Genomic DNA, 22,919 nt, shown 5'->3' on the forward strand with positions numbered 1-22,919 from the left:
CAAGACGTATCACAGATACTGATGTATTGCTGTATGAACCCTTAATAATGCTGCTTTCATGTAAAATTAGATGTAGGGTGCCACTAGAGTATTTTTAACTTGCTTCTTAATAAGCAGTTGCTTCAACTATGTTCATGAATGGAACATTTGTGCCATAAAACATAGGTAGTTCGCATTTGTCCCCATATATTTGTCAAGTACAAGCTAATTCCAATGAGCTACTGAAACCTGAGAGAACAGCAACTATTTGCTAATGGCACCATGAATTACTATGAGGAGTACATAACTGCATGTAAGTTAGTGTATCAGTCTCCAAAATCCCCGCATAAAACAAGCTCTGTGTGTACATAGTGGCAAATATTCACCTTGCAACTTCTGTTGCGCTTGTTTAACAATCCTCAATAACTTTAAGACTTCATATACCTTTACAAGAAAAGAAAAAGAGTCACTTTGCATACACACACAAAAACTACTCATACTACTGCTTATAGCACAAAGGGACACCATCTACCAAGGTTTTGGTTGGTACCAATCAAATACTCAGAGAATAAAAAGCATAGATAGATAGATGTAAAAACGTATCTTCACATTGTCAATAGGAACTTGCAGATTCAGAAGAAGTTATGCACGTGTCTTCTTCACTCTTTAATATAAGAGTGACATCTTCACAATTAAAGATCTCAACCAGTCATTTCATTTCCTTCTCCCAGCACTTCTAACCTGAGGAAAGTTTCAGGGCATTAGAATTTCAAAAGCAAAAGAACTCAGTGAGCAAGCAGGAAGAATACCAGACAGACCACTACTGAACTTCAGAGGCATACAATTTTCCAATCCAGAAACACCTAGAGCACATGTAGCAAGAAGGACACGACTGTTAAAAAAAAAAAAAAGAATGGGAGCCTTTACAAATACAATTAAAAATTTATTTTTCTCTTTCTGCATTGAAGTGAGTACATTTTCACACACAATGTGACAGAAAAAAAAAAAAATCACCTGGATACTAACTAAGGTTATAAGTGTATTTTTCCTTTGTAACAGTCCAGAATATCAGCCGGGATACAGAAGAAAAAAACCAAACATGTAACTTTGGATAGTGTATCATCCAGCATCTCTGGTTTTGCTGGTGGGTTTCTTCCCTTAATATAGGATTAGACCACCCCATCCCCCTGCCCACCCCCAAAAACCCACTCACAGCACATTTTTGGCAAAAGTCCCTGAACATACACCCCACGCCCCTGCCCCAAACATTCAGTACATTTTATAAAACAGGCTCAGTGGCACTTTCTCTTTAATATGACTTCAGTAACATTTTGAAATACAGTGCATCCACACTGCAATTCACTTTGCTGTAAGGCTAGCTTAGACATAAGGCAAACATGACCTTAGCACTCAAATATTCCACAATACGACACCATTAGTACATATATCTCTGTTAAATGCAGAGATGCCTTGTTTCCCTTCATTGCTTTTCCTCCTGATCAAAAAAGCAATTCAGGGAGATGGTGTGCTACACTCATCACAGATTGCAAGGTACTAAAAAGTTAAAAAGAAACAGCAATGAATAAAAATAAACAGTATTCACATATTTAAAACTTATTTCCATCACTTAAATAATTTTATCTGCAATTACAAAATGCATACACTTAAATATCTTTGTAAGAAATAATCATCTAAGACATCACAGATTACGATTTGCTTTTGATAAGCTAACTGCCCTAACTCCGGCATAAAGATATACCTGGACAGTGTTACTACCTAGGATGTTTTCCTATTATAACTAATTTTCTTAAATATACAGTAAATTCTCTCTAGCTATTCTGACAGATAGTGCAAATAAAGACATTCTTTGGGTCACAATTTCAAAATATTACTGCCAATGCTAGCCTCAATTTAATGTTGTTTTAGTAAATGAGTAACAAAATATTTTAAGTATACACATTTGCTAACATCCATTTAACAATGCATTTTCCTCAGTTACCTTAACACAGATCACAAAAAATGAATAAGCTACAATACTGCTCACCTATCCAAAAGATATGTTATATTCATACTTAAATAAATATATTTAGAAACCTACATGTAAGTTGCCCATTGCTTTCCATTTATTATTATCCAATGGCATACTACATCAAATCATGATATCAAAATATCTTTTAAAGACAACAAAGATCACTTCAGAAGTACTGCTCAAAGGCAATGAAACAATGCTTTGAGAACCTATGCACAAGTTAGGCTTACATAGATGCAGCACAGAATAGCTTACGCTTCTTTTAGACTGAGCTACTGCTTTGCCCTAGCCAGAGATAAAAAGCTTATCTTAAATATTACCTTTGATAGCTGTAGCAACACAAAGTGGCCCTGTTTGCTATCTAATGTTGCTTGCTGGTTTTACACGTTTATTTGAAGTTACTGACACCTGATTGCTAGTTCCATTAGTGGTATTTGTTGCTGAGCCATTCACAACGATGTAATCAACTTTGTTTTCCAGTTTCACAAGGCGTTGTAAGATGTCATCCAGAAGAACAGCAATTGTTCTCTTAAGATCAGCTGAACACAATTGAAAAAACAAATTAGATCCTATTATTTACTAGGTGTGGAAAAGAACTGCTATTTCAGCATTTTCACATCTTAAGACTTGCTATCCTTCCTACTATACTTTTTGGGAAAGAGTGCAGATTACTGTACAAGTATAGAATTAAGCAGCTGCTTGATTGTTCTTTAAGACCATTTCCTTGTTATTTTAGGCAAGGAAGATACCACCATAATAGTGAACTGTGAAGGAAGCCAATTAAATATTCGAGTGTAAGAACAAAACGCCTAGGTGAAGCATTAGACTAGTGACTATTCAAAGGCAATATTTCAAATTTCATACAGACAACAGCACTACAATACCCAGCTATGACACCTTTTAGCCTTGGACAGAACAGAATATATTTAAATACTTTCCAACGTAAAAAAGGTAGATCTTAATAGCTTTGCTGTAAATAACAGATTTCTCCCACAGAAAAAAACTACCGTGAGAAAGTATCTTATCACTTCTCACATAAGCTATAAAGCCAGAAAACAAAATTCCATATATTTAGGTCTATATTGATTGAAAACCAAGAGAAAGGACAGTAAAAAAATCTCCGTACTCTGGAACACAAAAACAGTAACGGACCTTTCAACAAAAGCTAATTACACTGTTAGCAATGTTCGTATCACCATCTTCTCTCAGATTTGGAGAATAAAAGCAACAAATTTACCAGGTTTTACTAGGTGTTGTGATCCCCCCACCACACACATGCATATACACGCAGACTCTCTCTCTCCCCACCCCCCACCCCCAAAATTAATTCCTAACTAACCAGAAAAATTGTGAAGAAAAAACACAGATATGAAGGGAAAAAAGAGGAGTAACCCAGATAAAATTAAAACACTAAGTAGTAAATTAAAAAAAAAAAGGTCTCAGGTCAGTCCTTCCCCCTACAATTAACAAGTTCTCGTTTAGTAATGTCATCTTTGAATAAAAAAAATTTTTTTTTTTTTAATTGCTTTACAATTTAAGCCAGGGCAGGGTCTGCTGTCAATGACACGTTGTGGGTGATCGACGCTGTAGTACCATTCTGTACTCAACAGTCTTAAGGGAAGGAACTGTCTACTCAAGTTCTAAGTCTGATGATCAGCATATAGCTCAAGAGTTGACTTATTTTTTTATTAAACTTCAGACAAAACCTCAGAAGGCAAATCTCACTCAGAAATACACTGTAAGACTTATACTGCAGTAGAAAGCTGCAGTACACAAGGTCTTTTTAAAACAAATTATACAGAAAAGTAATTACAGAATAAAGGCAGGTAATCCTTGAAGACAAAAGAAAAGGCAGGGGGGAGAAAAGGGAAAGAAAATAAAAAGTAGTCTCTTACTCGGGTAAAAATGTTAACTTCATTAATGAAAGAATTAAAAGCTAAGACATTTTGATACTGTCCTCCTCCTCTTGGGTTGCTTCCTGCTCATCCTGAGAGATACAATGCAGCAAGTATCAAAGCTCTAGAGACAAGGGACCTTATTTCTAATGGCTACTTCTAAAGCAAGGGAAGATTCTGCTAAATTTGTAATTGCCTGCAGCTGAGATGGCAAGTCTCAAGACTGCAAACTCAACTAGTATGTTGCTTTCCGCTCCTTTTTTTTACTACTTGAAGAGAAGAAAATAAAATAGAAGCAGAATATTAGCAATAAGGCACAAGAAAAATCTGAAATGTTGAAGTGACTTAATCTAAAACTTCATCCCTGTATCAAGCATGTGCTTTTTCCTCAACAGCTTAAGAATCAGGAAAAACACTATGTTACTGTTAATCCTGTAAGAAACAGTAGTCATATACTTGGAGATATCTAAAAGATTCCTGGAAAACAAAAATCTTATGTCTCAAGCTTGATTTTGTACCACATCTTAATCTTCAACTTCAGTGAATAAACTAAAATCAAATCAGTCAATACAGAGGGTTTTTTTCTCTTAAAGAGCAGTACATATTACTTTAAAAAAGAAAAAAGTGTAACCTTACAGTTTTCAGGAAAAAAAGATATTTGAATAACTAGTATGGTTTTTTTCCTCTTACCATATCCTGCCACAGAGGCTCCACCGCCACCAGTCATTAAATTTTTATTTTCTTCTGCCAGTGCTTTGACATATCTTTTACTTAGATCCAATATCTGTCCACGCAATTCAGCACTGCTTTGCCGTCTTGGATACTGAAAAGTGTAACGTAGCAACATCAAACCCCAAATGATTCCAAAAACTAGTAAAAACATACTCAGTTTCTGGGACATATTTTTTCTTGAAAATGTTAGAAACATTTCTGATGAAGGCCACAGGTGTGTCTTAGTTTCAAGATAAGTAATTGAACTTGGCTTTGTCAAATTATATTTAACAAAAATAAGATTCTATGAAGTGAATCATCTTCTGGCTGGATCATCTTGAATACATCTTCTCATGTTTTAGTTGGTCTGGATTCCTGAAATTTGTAAAATATCACATGGTTATTTAAAACCGCTACAGTTGTTGAGATAACGACAAATACCAGTTGCCAAATGCAGTATTATTGCACAATCTAGCAAACAGTTGCGGATTTCTATCTGCTTAGAAGTGCAGTCACCTTTCTCTCACCTGTTGTTTACAAGGTTTCCTCTTCTTTTTTTTTTTACCAGTTTTTATTCTCTAAGAACCAAAACTTCTATGCTTCTATGAATCACTTTTAGTATTTTACATACCATAATCTGAACTGATATTAAACCCAAATGCATTTAAAACAAAATGCAGTATCTGGAAGAGACTTGTAAAACACTTATACACAACATTCTGATGAGTTATACACATCGTTCTACACATAAGCAAAAGATCTTGTGAAATGATTCACTTGATCCTTATTCCTCGCTTAGAAGCATAGGGCAAGCATAAACGGATAAAAAGTAGAACAATGTTCCTTGGTTGGTTAGTTAGTTCAAAGTTGGGCATCATCCTCTTCTGGTTTTGTACAGCATTAAGATTGTTTGTTTGTTTGTTTTTGTGTCTTGCTAATAAATAAAGAAATAAAACTAAAATGAACTGGCACATTGCACCCACTTTTAACATTTTACTGCCACTTTTTTAAAGTCTTACCACAGCAGCCAATTCTGATCCCTCAATAGATTAAGGCTTCAGGAAGAAAACAAATGGTAGGAAAGCTTCAGCAGTTAACCAGGAAATGTCCAGACAGTTTGGAGCAATATGAGCCAGACATCTTCAGGGAGCTCTGTATTGGGGGGGATTAAACAGAACAAAGTGTAGGACTAAAGAGACCTTCATTTTCACACAGAGTGGTTGAAGTTGAGCATGAACCACATGCTTTTAAAACAGAAATACATTTTTAAACCTAACCTGAAGCACTTGTTAGGCAAAAATATAGAATCCATTACCATTTTATTATAAATGCATGCATTTGAATGCCCAATAACCCATTTTAACATACTTTAAAAAAACCCTTTGTAAGAATCTCACTGAAATGTGTCCCTCTTCTTGTGATAAAGACAGCAATAGCAGATGTTCCAGATTCATCATGTATGTATGTGCACATATATTTACGTATCATTCTCTTCTTCATTCTTCCTCCTCAAATGAATTTTATCTTTTCAGTCTTTTTACATATGTATACCTCATATTTCTAATTTTTCAGCCACCTCTGAAACCTCTCCAATTATTCAATACTTTTTTGAGAGGGAGTGTCTATTATTTAACATAGTCTGGATAAAGCTACTCATTTTATGTAATAGTTACATTTTCCCTGTTCTTCCCTGTTCTTCAACAAATATTACCATACGACATGAGCGCTTTTCAGACTGAAGTTACACATTTAATAAGAGCTCCCTGACAGACTTTCTGTGCTGTTACTTAGGTCTCTGTTTTTATTAGAAAATTCAGACCGAATTTCTTACCCTGCTAAGAACTCGTCTAAACTTAATTCTGCCTCCGTAGTATCTTTCATTGCCTCTGCTGACCAGTTCGACCAGCCTTGTGCTGACACACCATGGTCTGCTGCAAACACAAGTGTTGCTGGCAGCAGGGTGCCGAGCTGTGCTTGTCGCTTACCCTCCACCTTCACTCTTCAGATAATCCTCTCAATAGGCAGGCCAACGTGACTGATTCAAGCAGCAAATTTTTGAAGTGCTCCAAAACCAACATGCATATCCAAATTATTCTGAACCCCTGAACCCAAGGCAGGGGCAGTATTAGGACTTGGACAACAACATTGCTGTAAAGAAACAAATTATTGTGTGTAAAACACCCTATAGTAAGTGCCAGTACATAAAATCTTACTTGACTGTTGGGTGTACTAATGTAAGAGGCAACCACAAGTCACTGAATGACAAATAGCTTACTTCACTTTAACTGTGGGATATGACCATGCACATGGACAGATAGCCAACACACAATATTTTGAAATCCTGCTTTAAATTCAGTGGGATGTACTTTGTTTAAAGAATGTGCTTATCCCCCAAAAAACTGTTCTTAAGACAGAAATTTGTCTTCAGTACATAAAATAAGAGAGAAAACATTAAAATCATATTCCGCAGTATCAACACGAGTATTTGGAATTGTGCAGTTAAAGATTTCCTGAAACAGATCCTCCCTAAACATGAGCTAACCAGACTTCTTTTCCCTAGCTCTTTGTCAAATCCGTGGCTCTGCACTCAGATTTTAAAGCATAGACTGCACCTACATCATTATGCATCTACATAATCCCTGAATAGTATCAAATATGATGGAAAACATTTACATATGAGGTCCAGGAGTAAAGTATTCATGTGATGGCTCATAAGACCAAACAGTATCTCTCAAGGAGAGACCACAAGTTTAAACCCCTATTCCCAAAAGTCTGCATTTTATATTATTAAATAAAAAAAAGTCTGAAAATAACAAGTAGCTCTTGCAGAACTTAAATTAAGTTCCGCTCTCCACAGATCTCTAGCCATCTCTCCTCCTGAAGCATTTAGACACCACCACTATGGAGCTTTGGAGTGGAAATAACTCTGCCATCATGCTGTAAATAAGACCCCAAGGCAGGGTAAGAGTCCTAGCCAAGAGGAACAGATTGAATAAACTCCCGCCTAGGAGCAGCAGGAATTGCAGACTGGGTTTTTGCCATGTATATTTGTTTCACAGTGCACAGGCTGACTACTGAAAGTAACGGAAATCAAGGACTTCACCTGCTGGGCAAAATAGCATGACACCCAAATACTGACACTGGGCAAATGAACTGAGAGTAAGGTGCACCAAAACGAAGGGAACTATTTGTACTTGTCACTTTCCCATGCATTTTTAGAGGGCATTCCCCCTTAATGAATTCCAGTGTAATTCTGAAGTTCTGGAGATCTGGTCTCCTCTTTCTTCCTGAAGCACGCACTTCTAGTGACCCATAACATGCTCCCTGCAAGACCCTTCCAAGATTACACAGTGTGGAGTAACAAAAGAAAAATAAAAAGAAAGCTTATACCCGCACGACTTACAAGTAGGAAAAAAAGGTATTGGAGCAGGAGGTGAACATATTAGGAAGAAAACAACACAATAAGATAGATGGACTGGAATATTCTTTTACCTTTTGTTGCCCTGAAGGGTCAGTACTCCTCTACATTATAGTTTAAACAAAACTTGTCCTCAGAATGGACCTTTGTTTTCAGTAATTCAGAGGTAATATCCCATGAGATAACAGCATACATGTAAGAAGGAACACTGTCCCTTGTGATCTTTCTTCTCCCTCATTCTCTCAACTCCTTACCCACCACTCCCTGAGCTAGGGAAAAAAGCAGCTGAGACCTCCCCTGTCACACTGACTTAGCCTGGGTAGGAACTCAGGGTTACCACTCTCCCAACCGCAGCCGAAGGGCTTTTATGGCAAAGGAGGTCAAAGCACCGTAGAGAGCAGCAGGAAAAGAGGGCACAGCAGAGCTACGCCTTGTTGGAATTCCTACCATTCCTATGGAGACTGAACACAGGAAGATGACTATGAAGATGAAGGAGTAGAGCCAGGACAAAATTTGAAACTCTGAGGAGGGAAAGGAAAAAACAAAAAACACACCAATGCAAACAAACAGAACAAAACAAACCCACCAAAACCAAACAGAAAACTCCAGACAAACCCAAACCAAACAATACGCATGACCTCACTGTGAAGGCAAAACAGCAATCCAAGAGCCCATCAAGAAAAGGATATCTTCCAGATAATCCTTGCAATAGGCAGCCTGAAGCGACTGATTCAAGTGGCAATTTTTCAAAGTTCTTTAAAATCAACATACATATCTAAATTATTCTGAAAATTACTAGTCCAAGCCAGCGGCGACATTAGAACTTGGAACTATAAGCAATTCCTGAACAAAGGATCTGAGACTAGGTTTGCCTTTCACATGCGCATAAGGAGTTTGGTTTGTTTTTTTCACTGTTGCCAGTGCCAGTTGTCTAAGCAATGTATTGCCAAAGCCTGCCAATGTGGATTTAACATTGTCCAGTGGTACCACAACAAACACTGACACACATCTGGCAATGAAAGCAATGAACTAAGGCACTCCTCCTCTCCGAAATAAAATCATGCCTGTGTCCTCTGAGCTGCGTTCCAACATCAATCATATATAAATTACATTACTGAGTGCATGAAATGAAAGAAAGGCCCAAGAAAAGGCAACAGAAAATCCATTATATGTTTCATAATAAAGCAAAAGTTCTAGTATCTCTGATGTTACTTTAACTAAACAATAGCATCAGACTTCAGTTTGAATACTGACCCTTCTCCATAAAAATCAGACCATACTTACAAAAAATCATACTCGAATTTTGTTGCAAAGTCTTCCTCAGATTCTGCTTTACTTATTCCCAGCAAAACCCAAGGACTGTATTCATGTACAACACAAAAAATGCAAGTCTGTGAGGCAAAGGAATGCCTCATACATCCTCTGAAACAATCTCAGGGCATCATGACAACAAGGCATACCCAAATGCTTAAAAGGTTACAGTGCACCTTATGGCCCTGTCAGTTCTGGTAGTCAGCTCATGAAAGACCGGTACATATTCATCATCATTTTTCTAGTGTGTCCGAGAGATCCCAGCCTTCCTGAACCACTAGAACCACTTATGGGCATCAGCAGAGCAAATTTAAAACTGTGCCGCAGAGATGGTGCGTACCTTCTAGTTCTGAAAAATGTACAGGACAGATGAAGATGATCATTCATATGAGAAAAAGAAAGCAGCAGGCCCGTCAGGTGTTTTTGGTAGTTATTACTAAGCAGCTTTAGCAAAAAACTAACAAAACAGAGTCAACAAGAGGTGAAGAATAAAGAAAACCGAAGCCTGAGAATCCCATCCCATTCAAGGATCAGCAAGACTTTAAGGATAAAGTCAAGAAAAATGCACTTAAAATAGCATTGTTAACATACAGTCCAATGAAGTCACCTCCTCAGTTACATATTTTGAAAGCTGGAATGCCAAATACTGAGGCAGTAGTTCCTCGGTGATACCCTAGAGACCTATATAGGTCCGTAATGCACCAATATATTAAAGACTGTAGCCTTGGTAAATGGGAAAGTTACCTGTTCCTCACTGCCAAATTATGATCAACAGCAATGTGACACAATGAATTCAAAAGCAAGCCTGGCTTTGCAACCAATTATTATTATTCACTGTGTAAACACAAGAAGTGATTTATTAAGACAGAGATTATTAAAAAAAAAGGCGCCAGATGTAGTCATAGGAGACTGCATCCAACTACAGACAGAGGAAGGATAGAAAAATCTTGTAACAGAACAGACAGCAGACAGAAATTTGGACAGTACAAATAAAAGCTGACATTAATAATTACTATAAAATAACTGTACAGTACAAAATTAGAATTTATTGCAATTTCAGTGGGAGCGTAACAAGTTTATGATGTAATTAAGGATTTAAAATTAGCGTACAAGAAATTTCTTTTAAATTCATGGCAGCAAACATCTCTCTGTACAGTGAGGGTACTGTATTAGTAAACAATAAGGTGTGCTGTAAACAGACATGATGATACTTCACTGCAATAGCCAACAAACATTTCAGGAAGACAAAAATCACAGGACACTACAGAATACCAGGAAATATTTCCACAGTTCTATCAGCTCTATCCTATTACTTTTCATTTTTGCATCTATTTAGACTGTGTTTCCCCCAGCCCATTTACCTCTGTGACCTCCAAAATCTTTTGTTTTCCAATTTTCCAACAGAAAACTTTGAGCACCGCAGTCACTCAGCTGACAGACATTGCGCTGACCACTCTGAGAGCAGGCAGGGTAGTTCTATGTTATTCGGAAACCTATTGGCACAGTCGCTGTGCAGCAATGAAAATGGAAAGTCTAAAGAATGACTGACTGACACACAAAAAGCATAGAACATATTCACTGACCAATTAATCTCTGAAGACCGGGACAATGAAATAAGCACCTAGAAGCCCAGGAGCTACGTGCTGAGGCTTTTTGGAACACCAAAAATGATGTTTGCTTTCTCGTAATTTGCAGTCTTAGACAGCTATCAGTTTGGCAGTGGAGAAAAATCCGCGAGAGGTGCAGCTGACAAACGGGTGCCCAACAAAGTTAAGTATATCCTGTCACACAGGACCACAATTCCTTGCGACACACAGGAACTTCAGTTCTCCATTCCTACACATAACACAAACTCCCTTTAACAAATCATCTTACCCACATCATTCATAGTTAAAACTGGTGCCCAGGGAAGAATCATATTCCTCGTATTTTTAAGAGCACATGAGTTCTTGAAAAGATGCCAATAAAACCATTTTCCTGTACTGCCACATCTGTACTGGTGACTGTTGCAGACCAGCGCTGCCCTTTGTTTCCCAGGTTCATTAATCAGGTTCACTCAGACAGCTGCACAGCTCCACGGAAGAGCAGAATATGCTACTCAGAAGCAAACAATTAACAGCAATGCATGTTCCCAGACAAGTGAAACCATGTTTGAGCTGTCTTCTGATGAGATCAACTCTCAGCATATTAAGTATTCCTATTATTGTTGCTGTTAAATTTGTTCAACAGAAAAACGTGACCAGCAGAGAGGGAAAAGAGCAGGATACCCTACTGACAAAACCTCAGCAATGCCTGACACAACAAAGCCCATCAAAATGCTATACCTGGGTGCTGATGAGACTTCAGGGTCTTTCAAGACTGCATCACAGATCAATCAATAAGAGAATTTGTATTAATGCCTGCTAGACTCAAGTCAAACAAACAGCACTATACAATGCACTGCCATCTTAAGAATAGGCAAGAGGCATATTTCTGGCAAAAAAAATAAAAGGGCTGCTCTATCAGTATGACGGCTGCTGGACTGCAGCTTTTAGCAGTTCTGTACTACTTCTGGAATGCACTGCCAAAGGACTCTGCCTAGTGCTTGGTGTCCTTTCCAGGAAATCTATCTTTATACCTTCTCCCATAGCATATGTTACTTCATTCTCTGCCTCTGCTTGCCATAGACTTGCAATTATCAAGGAATGCTGAATGAAAAAAAAAAAAAATCCCTTTGCCTTATTGCTACCTGTGTTTCAGGGAATACCTTTACTGGATATTCCAAGTGACATAATAGAAAGACGTAAGGTTTAAGGGAATAGCAAAAATGGGTAAATAACTACCAAGAAAACCTATTTTTCTACAGTGCTGCAACAAAGAAAGAAGAAAATCTCCTTGTGTGCTCCTGCCAATCCCTGTCTCTCAATGAAGCCAAAGGATATCTGGGCCAACAAAATCACAGCTCACCAAGCAGACAGATATTGTCACTGCTGACAAGCTGCTGGGACAACCTCAATCATATCTTAAACCAGTAACAGTTCTACCTCCTACAGGCTTCTAAGAACAGCACACAACTGTTTTGTTTTGTAGCTGGACTTTGAGCTGAAAGCAAAAACACACTGCTTTAGACTTGAAAACCCGCACATCAAGCTTACAGTAGCTCTGGTATAAAATGATATGAGTGCCCAAACACTAGATCACCTTTTGTATTTCATATTTTAGAAAGACTGGTGACTTGTTTCTATTTTGAATGCATGTAGTCCTATTTGCATTGTTTTTATTTGACACTTCCTGCCAACAATTGTTTTTATTTTGCATTATGTCTACGGAGTCTGCTTAAGTAGTTTCTGGTACCTTAAAGTATCCTGGCTTTTTTTTCAGTGCCCCCCATGCCTTTATTTTGCCTGCTACTGCCAGTGAATGCTTTTAAAATAAACCAACTATTTAAAAACAGAAAATCTTTGTTCCTTGCCTGTGGGCAGTCAGCCAAGATTCAAGATTTTGAGAGGGGAAATGACTTGGCAAGGGTTGTGAAGAAAATTAAAGAAAGGAGGTATCAATGGGGACAGTATATTATACTTGCTGAAGTTCCCCTCCTCCCACTGGGTCCATCGGGACCTCAAAACGTTTCTAGTTTCTGTTTCAGCTTCTTTTAAAGAAAAAAAAAAAAATACCAGCTTCATTCCCTCTGGGACACTTTTCTTTACGCTTTATTGCTGCCATTCAGGTCACAGGAGGACCCCTGCTCATAAGAACCACAGCTATGACAGAGCATGAGGTACCTTCTTAGCTTCTCATTGCCCGGTAAGACTGCGACAATTTTTCACTGCAGTTGAACACTGAGCTAGGTCAAGTACTTCCTTGCAAAGTCCTAACTAGTACCTCTACTCCCCTGTGAAATTTCACAGCTGTGTTTGCACCACTCTTTCTAAATGCCTTGTGACTCCCAAACTTCCTTCTGAGATGATAATGTTTAGCTAATTTTAGATAGCTTTACAGAGAGCCATACTTACAAGATCATAAATGTAGGCTACTGAGAAAAGAGGGATTTTCACCGAACATTTTACAGACAACTAAAAGGAAGGAGGTGCCACTGAAGAGAACGAAAAGGGAAGGGGGGAGCCAACTAACAATGTGATGGCTGCAATGGTGGAGAGATTGCCACTGCAGAACTGGTCATACTGTACAGACAGTGCAGCATCCACACAAACACTATTCCCATAGAACGGTAACAAAAAAGGGCTTGCACCCTTGGGGAGAGAGCAGTAATTTAACTTGCCTGGTTTATTTCAAGAAACCCGCAGAATTCAAACCAAATATGAATGTGTGCAAGGTGTCCACCAGAAGTACATTTTGGTGGTAAAACCAAAATACAGATGGGGCCTCAGATTCACACTCCCTCGCAGGAGGCTGATCCAGTTGAAGAATTTAGAAAAATAACACTGGAGGCAATGTTAAAGACAAGTTAGGTCTTTTCTTCTCCATCTTTTATTATTTCTAGATTGACCTGTCAGCATCTTAGCACAGCAAGGGTTATGACAGATAGTAGTTAACCACAGCACCACAGTGCTGTGCCCTGCAAAGTATTTTATTGTTAAAATTAAGTAGAAGGTACCCAGAAATTTAACCAGATTATTTACTTCATGGCAGCCTCTTATTTCTTCGTTATTATTGAAGAGACTAATTTCAATGGAATAAATTTTAAGTCCTCTCGCTTAGGCCTCTAGTCTAAACACTATTTTCCATAGGCAAAGTACCCATTTAGTTCTGAGCAAACCAAAATTCATCTTTTAAATTACATAGGTAAATCGTAATATAAACACCTTTTTGTAAAGTTGACAGTCATAAAAGAAAATTTAGGAGACTATTAATAATGCTCAGTTGAGGAAACCCAGCCCACCTATTGGCACAAGTTTTCAATCACAGGTGATAGTGCTTGTCAAATAACAAATACCATATAAAGTACATTTTAGCAGTAAACTTGTACCAGCACAAAACACATTCATTTGAATGACTGAGCTCCACAAATTTTTGACAGCTACTGGAAACAATTTAGTGGCTATTTTTGACACTTACTAGTCTTCAGATATGTTGACTACACAGCTGACAATTTAAGCTGACAGCATGCATTTATCCTACTTACAGTTTCGGCAAGATGCAAGAACTGGTGCCCTTAACTATTCTTGGGAAAGGTACAAGTGATCACGAACTCCAGGGGAAATATTTTACTTTTAGCTGCTAAATGACACCCAATCCCGAAGCTAAATCACAATATATGATTAGCTACCACGCCTCCTTCAAGAAGCTAAAAGCCAAAAGGAGTCTTTAAAAGTAGAGACTACAAGAGCTTTGAAAAAAAAAAAAAGTAGCTTTATTTCCAAGTGTAAAAGCTTTAGGAAAAAGACCTATTTACTATACTAAAGGAATTCCAGCATAATTGCTTAATCCTCTGGAGTTCTAAGGTACCTGAAATTAATTATTAAACAATTATATATTGTAACGTATAAGATAACAAAAAGAGGCCAGAATAATTTAGGTTTTATACACATGGGTATCTCCAGCAGTCAAAATGGGAACAAAGGTAGCAATAAATTTCCACATTTGATCTAAAACTGCAATCACTCCTCTTCTGACAATAGAACAAGACGCCACTTATATTATCATCTTCATATTGTCTCCTTTCTTTGATATTCTCATGAAACAGCAATTCATGACATTTGCTCCAAAATAAACACTACATTACAGTTAGAACAAATCAAATGTATGCTTAGCTGTTACGTTCCGTGTGTTCACATTCTGAAGGCTCTGCTAAAAAAAGTCTCAATTTCTACAAAGCTCACTATTTACTGTGGAAAAAATTCCCACCCCCCACCCCCAGTTCACCCCCTAAGGAGGCAAAACAACAACAAAAAAAACCCAGTTGTTAACCCGATCTAAACTGCACTAAAGAAACTCCACATCATGTCATAGGACAGAACAAAAACTCTCTCTGCTTTGTTCTGTGGCACACAAACACAGAAATTACACTCCACTCTAGCTGTCAGTATCTTTCAGATGACAAGATCTATGAAAGAGAATTTACAGGATGCTACCATGTTAGACTGGGAAACTGAAACGGAGCTACATAAATAAAGTAGAGATAATACTACATTATAAATCTTTACAGAAATAAATTTAAAGGAAGATTAAAAACGCAGTTAAAATATCATCAGATATTACATAGAAAAGTAATTATATTATATTGTAATGAGGAAGCATGATTCCCTGACTTGCTGTCAGGAAGTTTCCTATTTTATCATCTCCTGAAATTAAAACAAATGTTTTGCCCGTTATTTGTTTTATGCAAACTTGTAGACACCGGAAGATCTCTTAACCTAACATTAGTAAAGACCCTGCCTTTGCTCGAATATGGATTAAACAAACATTTTTTTCTTCCTTCCGAGCTCCATCCCATCACCGTCAGCATGCTTTGCCTCTTCGAAAGTTAGGTCCTTCCACGGCAGACACCAATCCTGCAGAGTCACTGCAGTCACAGGCTGTGACAGGAAGGCCACTGCGAACGAGGAAGGAAGCCAGGGAACCCTGCTATCCTTCACCGCTTCCTCACCGCCCGCCGACCCCGCACCGCGGCCCCGGCACACGGCAGCCCAGCCGGAGGGACCCCCGCGCCGCGGCAGAGCCTCCCGCACCCGCGCTGCGGGAAGAGCGGCCTGCGGGCACACCGCCGCCACAACGACCCGCGCTGCTGCCGGTAACGGGAGCCCGCGGAGCCGGAGGGAGACCGACCCGCCGCGGGAGGACAAGCGGCGGCACGGACGGAGCAGGGAACGAACGCTCTGACGGCTGCACAACTTGGGGGGGGGGGAGGCAGAAGCATGGCCGAAGCGAGAGCGAAGGCAAGCCTGCCCCGCAGCAGGGGGCAAGCCCGAGGGCAGAACAAAGCGGGACGCCCAGGCGAGGTGAAATCCTTCCCGCCCCCCCCCGGGCTGCCGGGCCCCCGCCACCCTCAGCCGGAGGCCTTCCCGCGCCCCTTCCCCAAGCGAGGGGCACAGCTCTCCCGCTCCGCTCCGCCGCCTCGGGAAGACGCGGCAGCCCCTCGGCGAAGCCCTCTACCCCCGCCGCCCCGCGCTACCTCCGCTCCCGGCCCGCACCCGCCTGACAGGCGCCGCTCGCTCCGCTTCCGCCCGCCTCCAGCGCCCCGCCTGAGACCCCGCCCCTTCTCCCCCAAACCGGCCCGGCCGAGAGGGTTGACGTAACATACACGCGCGCGCCCCCCCCCCCCCCGCGCACTGCCTGGAGCGCATGCGCGGCCGGGCGTGTTCCCTTCGCTTCCCGCCTCCTCGCCCCTGCGGGAGCGTGGGGAACGCTGGGCGCCGCCGGTAACCAGCCGCCGCCGGTAACCGCCTCGGGGCGGGGAGGCCTGGCCGCAGCGTCCTCCTCCGCGGGGCCGCGTCGGGGCCGGGAGGGCGGCGCGGAACGGCAGGCCTGCGGTCCTTGCAGGGGATGCTCCTGTCGGGCTCCGGACAGGAACGCCCGGGGAAGCGGGAAAGCTGCGTGGCCGCGGCTCTCTTGCCGTTGGCGTCCGTAGGTAGAGATCGCCTCCAGAAGTACAGGCCGGGAAAGGCACCGTGTCTGCCCTCTAACGGCGGAGGTGGGTTTTGGCAGCGGCCTCAGAAACCGGGTGCTGGCGGTCCCTCGGGTCTGGCGCAGGGACGGCTTGCCCTCACCCGTACCCTTCCTTCTGCCCGAGCTGGGCTGTTCGTGGCTGGGACAGTATTTGAGCTGCCACCGCGACAGTCACCTAAATAAAATGCATTGTGGGTGTGGGACTGTGCTAGCAAGTTACGTCAGGGCTTTCCTGCGAGGTGATGCTTAAAGGAAGCCGGTATCAGTTAACTAAAGGCGAACATGAGGGCAAGTTCCGCAGCTGCACTGTTGCTGGTATTCAGGAATAGCTGTTGTTCACCCCTGGGTTGTCCCTACCTGGACAAGCTGAGGTACCGGTTGCAGGTCAGGTGTTGCAGGTGGGTGTAACGGAAGGTTCAGCTTGCAACATTGCATTCTCTGGAAAAGAAACAGTTCCATCAAGTGTTGCCCTAGCAGCTTGCTGATCATAGAATCATAGAAAGTTTTGGGTTGGAAGGGACCCTTAGAGGTCATCTAGTCCAACCCCCCCGCAGCGAGCAGGGACACCACTAACTAGATCAGGTTGCTCAGAGCCCTGTCCAACCTGGTCTTGAATGTTTCCAGGGATGGGGCCTCCACTACCTCTCTGGGCAACCCGTTCCAGTGTTTCACCACCCTCATTGTAAAGAATTTCTTCCTTATATCTAGCCTAAACCTACCCTGTTTTAGTTTAAAACCATTACCCCTCGTCCTATCACTGTTGTCTCTACTAAAAAGATTGTCCCCATCTTTCCTATAGGCTCCCTTTAAGTACTGAAAGGCTGCAACCAGGTCTCCCCACAGCCTTCTCTTCTCCAGGCTGAACAAGCCCAACCCTCTCAGCCTGTCCTCATAGGAGAGGTGCTCCAGCCCTCGGATCATTTTTGTAGCCCTCCTTTGGACCCGCTCCAACAGTTCCATGTCCTTCTTGTGCTGAGGGCTCCAGAGCTGAAGGCAGTACTCCAGGTGAGGTCTCACCAGAGCAGAGTAGAGGGGCAGAATCACCTCTCTCCACCTGCTGGCCACGCTTCTCTTGATGCAGCCCAGGACACGGTTGGCCCTCTGGGCTGCCAGTGCACATTGCCGGCTCATGTCCAGCCTTTCGTCTATCCAGCTCTCCGCCTCCCCATCGGTGCCCCCACGCCTGCCCTGCAGCTTTCCCTCCCTTCCACTGCGTGTCAGAGGCTGCTTCATTTGTCTCTGGTTTTCAGCCTTTTTTTCTGCATGGATTAGATGCAGGAGAATTCAGCCTTTAGATCTGCTGCTCTAATAGAAAAAAGTGAATCGGCTGCATATAAAACTTTTCTAATGTCAGCTAGTTCACAGTCCCTTGTTTCAGTCTTGTGAAACATATTTTGCAAAAGTTGGGGTTTTTTTTTCTTTTTGGTCTGGAAAATATTGGTGTTCACCCAAGTTAATTAAATTTAAGAAAATCAGGCAATTGTTGAACTGAACAGAAAGCTGTATTCCCACGGAGTATTCAGAAGAAGCTGCATTAAAGGAATGATATATTTATTTGATTATGCAATCCCTCCCATGGACAAAAATCTTTTGCTAAATTGTACAATGTTGAATGAGGACAAGCAAAAAAAAAAACAAACTGAAATATTTGGTAAGTAAGCTTCTGAGTGAACAGATTGGCTGTATATGGTGCAGCACCAGTAAAATTGTTGCTGGAAGTATTTTCTAAAGCAGAATCACCTCATCAGTTTCTGTGGGTGTTTTCTCATGAAGATTTCCTCTTGAAAAGATCAAAAACAGACGGTCTGAAATGGACTTCACATAACAAACATATTGCAGCTATTTACTGCCATTTATTACTGTACTATTTGCTCAGTGATTAATCCTTTATTTTCACAGACGTGCAGTGAACAGCTGTAATGTCTTTGCAAATATAATTTATATGGTATTTAGAGCTTACTAGGGAGAGAAAGGAAGATCTGTCAGTGGTGTAATCACAGAAAGATTTACTTGTGGAGGTCACAAAAATGTATTAAGAAATCTGTCTTCATTATAAACGTACCCTCTGTTGACAGGAACTCTCAAATGTTAATAACATTCTTAATTCCTATTGCGTGAAGGCCTCATGTATTTGGTCATCTATCCTGAATGTGCATCTCACAATATTATTGATACTTCTTTTCCCCTTATCCAAGATGTGTGGTAAAAACTATAACACAAAATGATATCAAGCACCTTGTTTCTCCTCAGTGACATACAAAAATCAAATCTTAACAGTGTTTACGTGGTCCTGGTATTTGTGGGTAATAATATTCTCAGGATCACTTCAAGGGACAGATAAAAGCCCAGGACTGCAGGAGTAAAAACTTGCTATGCTGCAATGTTCTGTCTTATTTTTCAAAATCCAAAAAAGCAAAAATAGGCTGCTGCTGCAATGTTATCTTTGTTCCCATGCCATTCACAATCTGTAGACTGTCCTTCTGACATAGCTGTTGCTCTGTCTCTTTCAAATTTGTGTTAAGAATTTCCTCTCTCATGATATGTTTAAACTGCTTAATGGTAAAGGCTAGAAAATGGCACTCTGATGAATATGCTTTGTGATTAGTGTACCTGCTGCCTTCTTACTTGACTGATTAATCTTGTAATCTGTATATGTAGATAAGAATATATGCAACCTTGTACTTTCCTTACTGCCACCTCTATTTTTCTCTCTTCCTGACCCCTTACCTGTAGTTTATATCCTTTCACTTTAGGGAATGGGCCTGATCAGGGCCCATCATTCCCCCCAAGGTGCATTTTTTCCCCACATTGTGAATACTGTATACTCACTACTGTGTTAAAGCTAACAGTATATTACAACAGTACGTTGATATTGCTTGAAAAAACTCCGTAAGGCATGCTGGAAGTACGTATAATTATGTCAGGTTAGTGTACCTTTTAGGCCATCTCTAGCTGTTTTCTGTGTTTGCGTTACTGGAAAGCAGCAAAATAATTCACTCCCTAAAACTTAGGTTTGGAGTTTTAGAAAACAGGCATTCGTTATTGCAGTGCTGGATGCACAGGGGATAGTTCCACCCAAATGTACATGCCGAAAAGACACAATTACTAGGTATTTATGCTATGTTAACATACTTATTCATTGTATTTCCGAGAAATGTTTATAATATTCATGGTTTTTCTGAGAACTCATTAGCATACGTTAGTGTCCTTCACGCATGTCTGTTGGCGCCTCCGGGTGGTCGTCGGGGGTCTTCAGATGAAGGCTCATACTCTTCATCACGGCGTCCGCTGGTTGACCTTTGCTTCTGCTCAAACTCAGTTCTAAGATCACCTATACCATGTCCTTCGTTGCTTTGTTACAGTCTTGTGGTCATCTTGCAGCCTCCTTATCTCCATGGTTCTGCACATCTGCTCTCCCAAGGCCGAGTTGTCTAAGTGGGATTATTCAGGAGTCTCTTATCTTAAGACCTTCCCAATTATTCACAAAGAACCAAGACTTGCTTTGGTTTTAATTAATCTGTTGTGCAATGATTTTGACGACCTAAAATGGTAACTTCTACCTACATCCTTTACATCTGTCACATTCGCTACGTTCACAGGTATCGTTTGAGCCGGCTTCCATTTAGCAGAGAGGCTTCCAAAGATGCAGATCAACTTTGCAGTCTTACCAAGTAATCAGTAGTGAAAGTTGAAAAGTAGTATCAAATAATGATTGTCTTTATACTCCAGATAACTACGGTGAAGTTATTGTAGAGAACAATGAAGGCAGAAGAGTTACAGAAAAAATGGTGAAGAGAGCTTGTATTTTCTATTTAAAATGTAAATTTGATTAGACTTTTTAAAAATAGATATTTGTATCAGTGACTGCCATTTCTGTTTTAAGTTTAATTGCCAGTAGGATCACAGCAATGAAAAAATCCCCACTGGAAGAGTGCAAACATCTTGAATGTGTGCATTAATATTCATGTAACTCTCTGGAGCTGCAATTACAATGTGGGCTATAGCTAGATCTTATATATGTGCACGTTAACAAAGAAGTATGTTCCTGTCTCATGTTCTCCTGACGTTTCCCCTCCCTCCTCCGCTTGTTTTCTTTTTTGAGTGTAACCATTATGTATTTTCAATGGGTTCTTCATATTCCATTTTTTTGCAGTGATCCATCTTATGGCAGAAGACTGGTAAGCATTTTCATCTCAGAATTTAAGGATGTCCTTCATGCTTGTTCCCTTTTGTTCATGGAGTTAGGTTATAGGCAACATCAGCTGGGATCAGAATCAGATTACACCAGAACAGCATGTGATCTTGCGGTAGAATAAGTGCTTTATTAATAAAGTTACACTTGAAAAGGAAGAGGAGCAAATCTATCTGCTGGTGCTGAACGGAGCAGAGCTGCTATAAAAGACGGATTATGACATGGATTCAGAATGGCTGTTGGAAAGTGAGACACCAGCAGAGGCTAAAACTCAGGGCAGCCTCCTAGGAAGGGAAATTTTGTTGTAGTTAAACAAGAATTGTGTAAGAAGTTGACTAAAACTCTTGAAGTAAGTGACATGCAAGAAAATTCCAGCCAAAATGAAATATTTTGCAAGCCTAGAGGACAAGAAAGATCCTTCCCTGATACTGCCTTCTTTACCATTGTGAGCTAATTTACTCTTTAATTGATTATTTACTTCTGTTTCACCAAGCAAAAAAGAGGAAAGGCTGGCATTTACTAGTTCCAGCCTCCCATTTACAACAGATGCAAGGAATAATCAAGATAATTTGTGGTCCAGGTAGGAAGCAACACAAAGTGTTTCCGTAAAGACGAGCCTACGCCAAGGCTGTTAGAACCTCGAGCTGTGGGACAAACGGCGTGAGTGTGGCTTCTCCACTGGGACACCTCGCCGATGGGGCTGTGCTACCACAGCAGCTGCTGGAAACCCAGCGTCACGGGCTGTAGAAGGAGAAGCAACCAGTGCTGGGGATGTGGCTGTTGCCTAAAGCCCTGGGAGCGTGCTTCGTGTGGCAAAGGCGTTTGACTTCTAAGGAAGATGTCTCTTGCCTGTGAATCACCCCCTGAGCTCCTCATTCCTTTTTGGAAATACTCACGAACATGAGCGCTCGGTTAGGCTGGTCGTTCCCTGGTTACAGCCGTGGTGACCAAAGCTGAACCTCAGCCAGTGCAGGAATTCGGGCAGAACAGCTTCCTGACCGCAAAGGGAAGCTCCGGCTCCTGAAGAAGCACAGGCAAGGCGCAGAGCTGGGGCAGAAGCAGCGGCTGAGCTTGCTGCTACCCGCAAGAGGCTGGGAAAGTTGGGAGAGGCAGCTTCTGGAAAGGGCAATCCCCAGCTGCGGCTGCTGGCCGCCCGTCTTCGCCCGCTCTCCTGGCTTTGCGGTGCAGGCGGAGCAAGCCTCGCTGTTCCATCATCTTTGGAAATTTGACTTAAGGAAATACCCACTTGGCCTCGGCTCTGAGGCTCTGCTGTCTGCAAGGCGCGAGCTGCTGCAGTTACTGGTGCGTGCTGGGGCACGAAGTGCCAAAAGCCTGCGGGATACCGAGGGGGAGCAGGGAAGGGAGGCTTTCTGGTGAAATCCTGGTTGAAAGGAAACTCTCTAGACTGCGAGTGAAAATGTAGGCCTTTGTTTCCTGGAAGTATTCAGAACGGAATCTCATGGGTTCATTTTCACCTTTGTACGATAAGAGCAACCTCCCAGGCTCGCACACCAAGCAGCCTTTCGCCGGCACAAAGCACCGCTGGCAGCGGGGACCCCCACGTGTCAGCTTCAGCGATTCCTTCCCGCGGTGCGGGGCAGAACCCCGGGCAAGGTGCGGAGGGGGAGATGAGAGCCACGGCAGGTTTTCGCGGCGCGCGGCGGCGCCTGCCACCGAGCCCGCCTTTGTATGCGGGGCGCGCCGCCGAGACCCGCCGGGAGGCGGCGAGGCAGCCCCCTGCTGCCGGAGGAGCGCGCGTTCACGGGCAGGGGCTGCGCA

The 22,919-nt window shown here is 41.6% G+C and overlaps 1 protein-coding gene across 5 annotated transcripts; it reads right to left on the minus strand.

Annotated features, from left to right (window-relative positions):
- Positions 1-909: 909 nt before the first annotated feature.
- Positions 910-16,538, minus strand: CCDC126 (coiled-coil domain containing 126). Of its 5 annotated transcripts, XM_075419154.1 has the most exons (5): positions 16,455-16,502; positions 6,600-6,762; positions 5,634-5,766; positions 4,594-4,989; positions 910-2,547 (listed from the first exon to the last, which is right to left on the minus strand). In XM_075419154.1, the coding sequence occupies exons 4-5, from the start codon at positions 4,829-4,831 to the stop codon at positions 2,366-2,368; spliced, it is 420 nt and encodes a 139-aa protein (XP_075275269.1). In that variant the 5' UTR covers positions 4,832-4,989; positions 5,634-5,766; positions 6,600-6,762; positions 16,455-16,502; the 3' UTR covers positions 910-2,365. The 5 variants fall into 5 exon arrangements, with proteins under 5 accessions (XP_075275269.1, XP_075275268.1, XP_075275267.1 ...); XM_075419153.1 differs by lacking the exon at positions 6,600-6,762 and having other exon boundaries at positions 16,474-16,538; XM_075419152.1 differs by lacking the exon at positions 6,600-6,762 and having other exon boundaries at positions 16,455-16,534.
- Between the last annotated feature and the right edge of the window lie 6,381 nt (positions 16,539-22,919).

The sequence above is a fragment of the Opisthocomus hoazin genome, chromosome 4 (assembly GCF_030867145.1).
Source record: "Opisthocomus hoazin isolate bOpiHoa1 chromosome 4, bOpiHoa1.hap1, whole genome shotgun sequence".
NCBI lineage: Eukaryota > Metazoa > Chordata > Aves > Opisthocomiformes > Opisthocomidae > Opisthocomus > Opisthocomus hoazin.

Coding starts and splice junctions, on each gene's coding strand:
- CCDC126 (XM_075419153.1), bottom strand. CDS start 4,831: ATGTTTCTAACATTTTCAAGAAAAAATATGTCCCAGAAACTGAGTATG. Junction 2,548..4,593: donor AGCCTCTGTGGCAGGATATG/GTAAGAGGAAAA, acceptor AATTGTGTTCAG/CTGATCTTAAGAGAACAATT.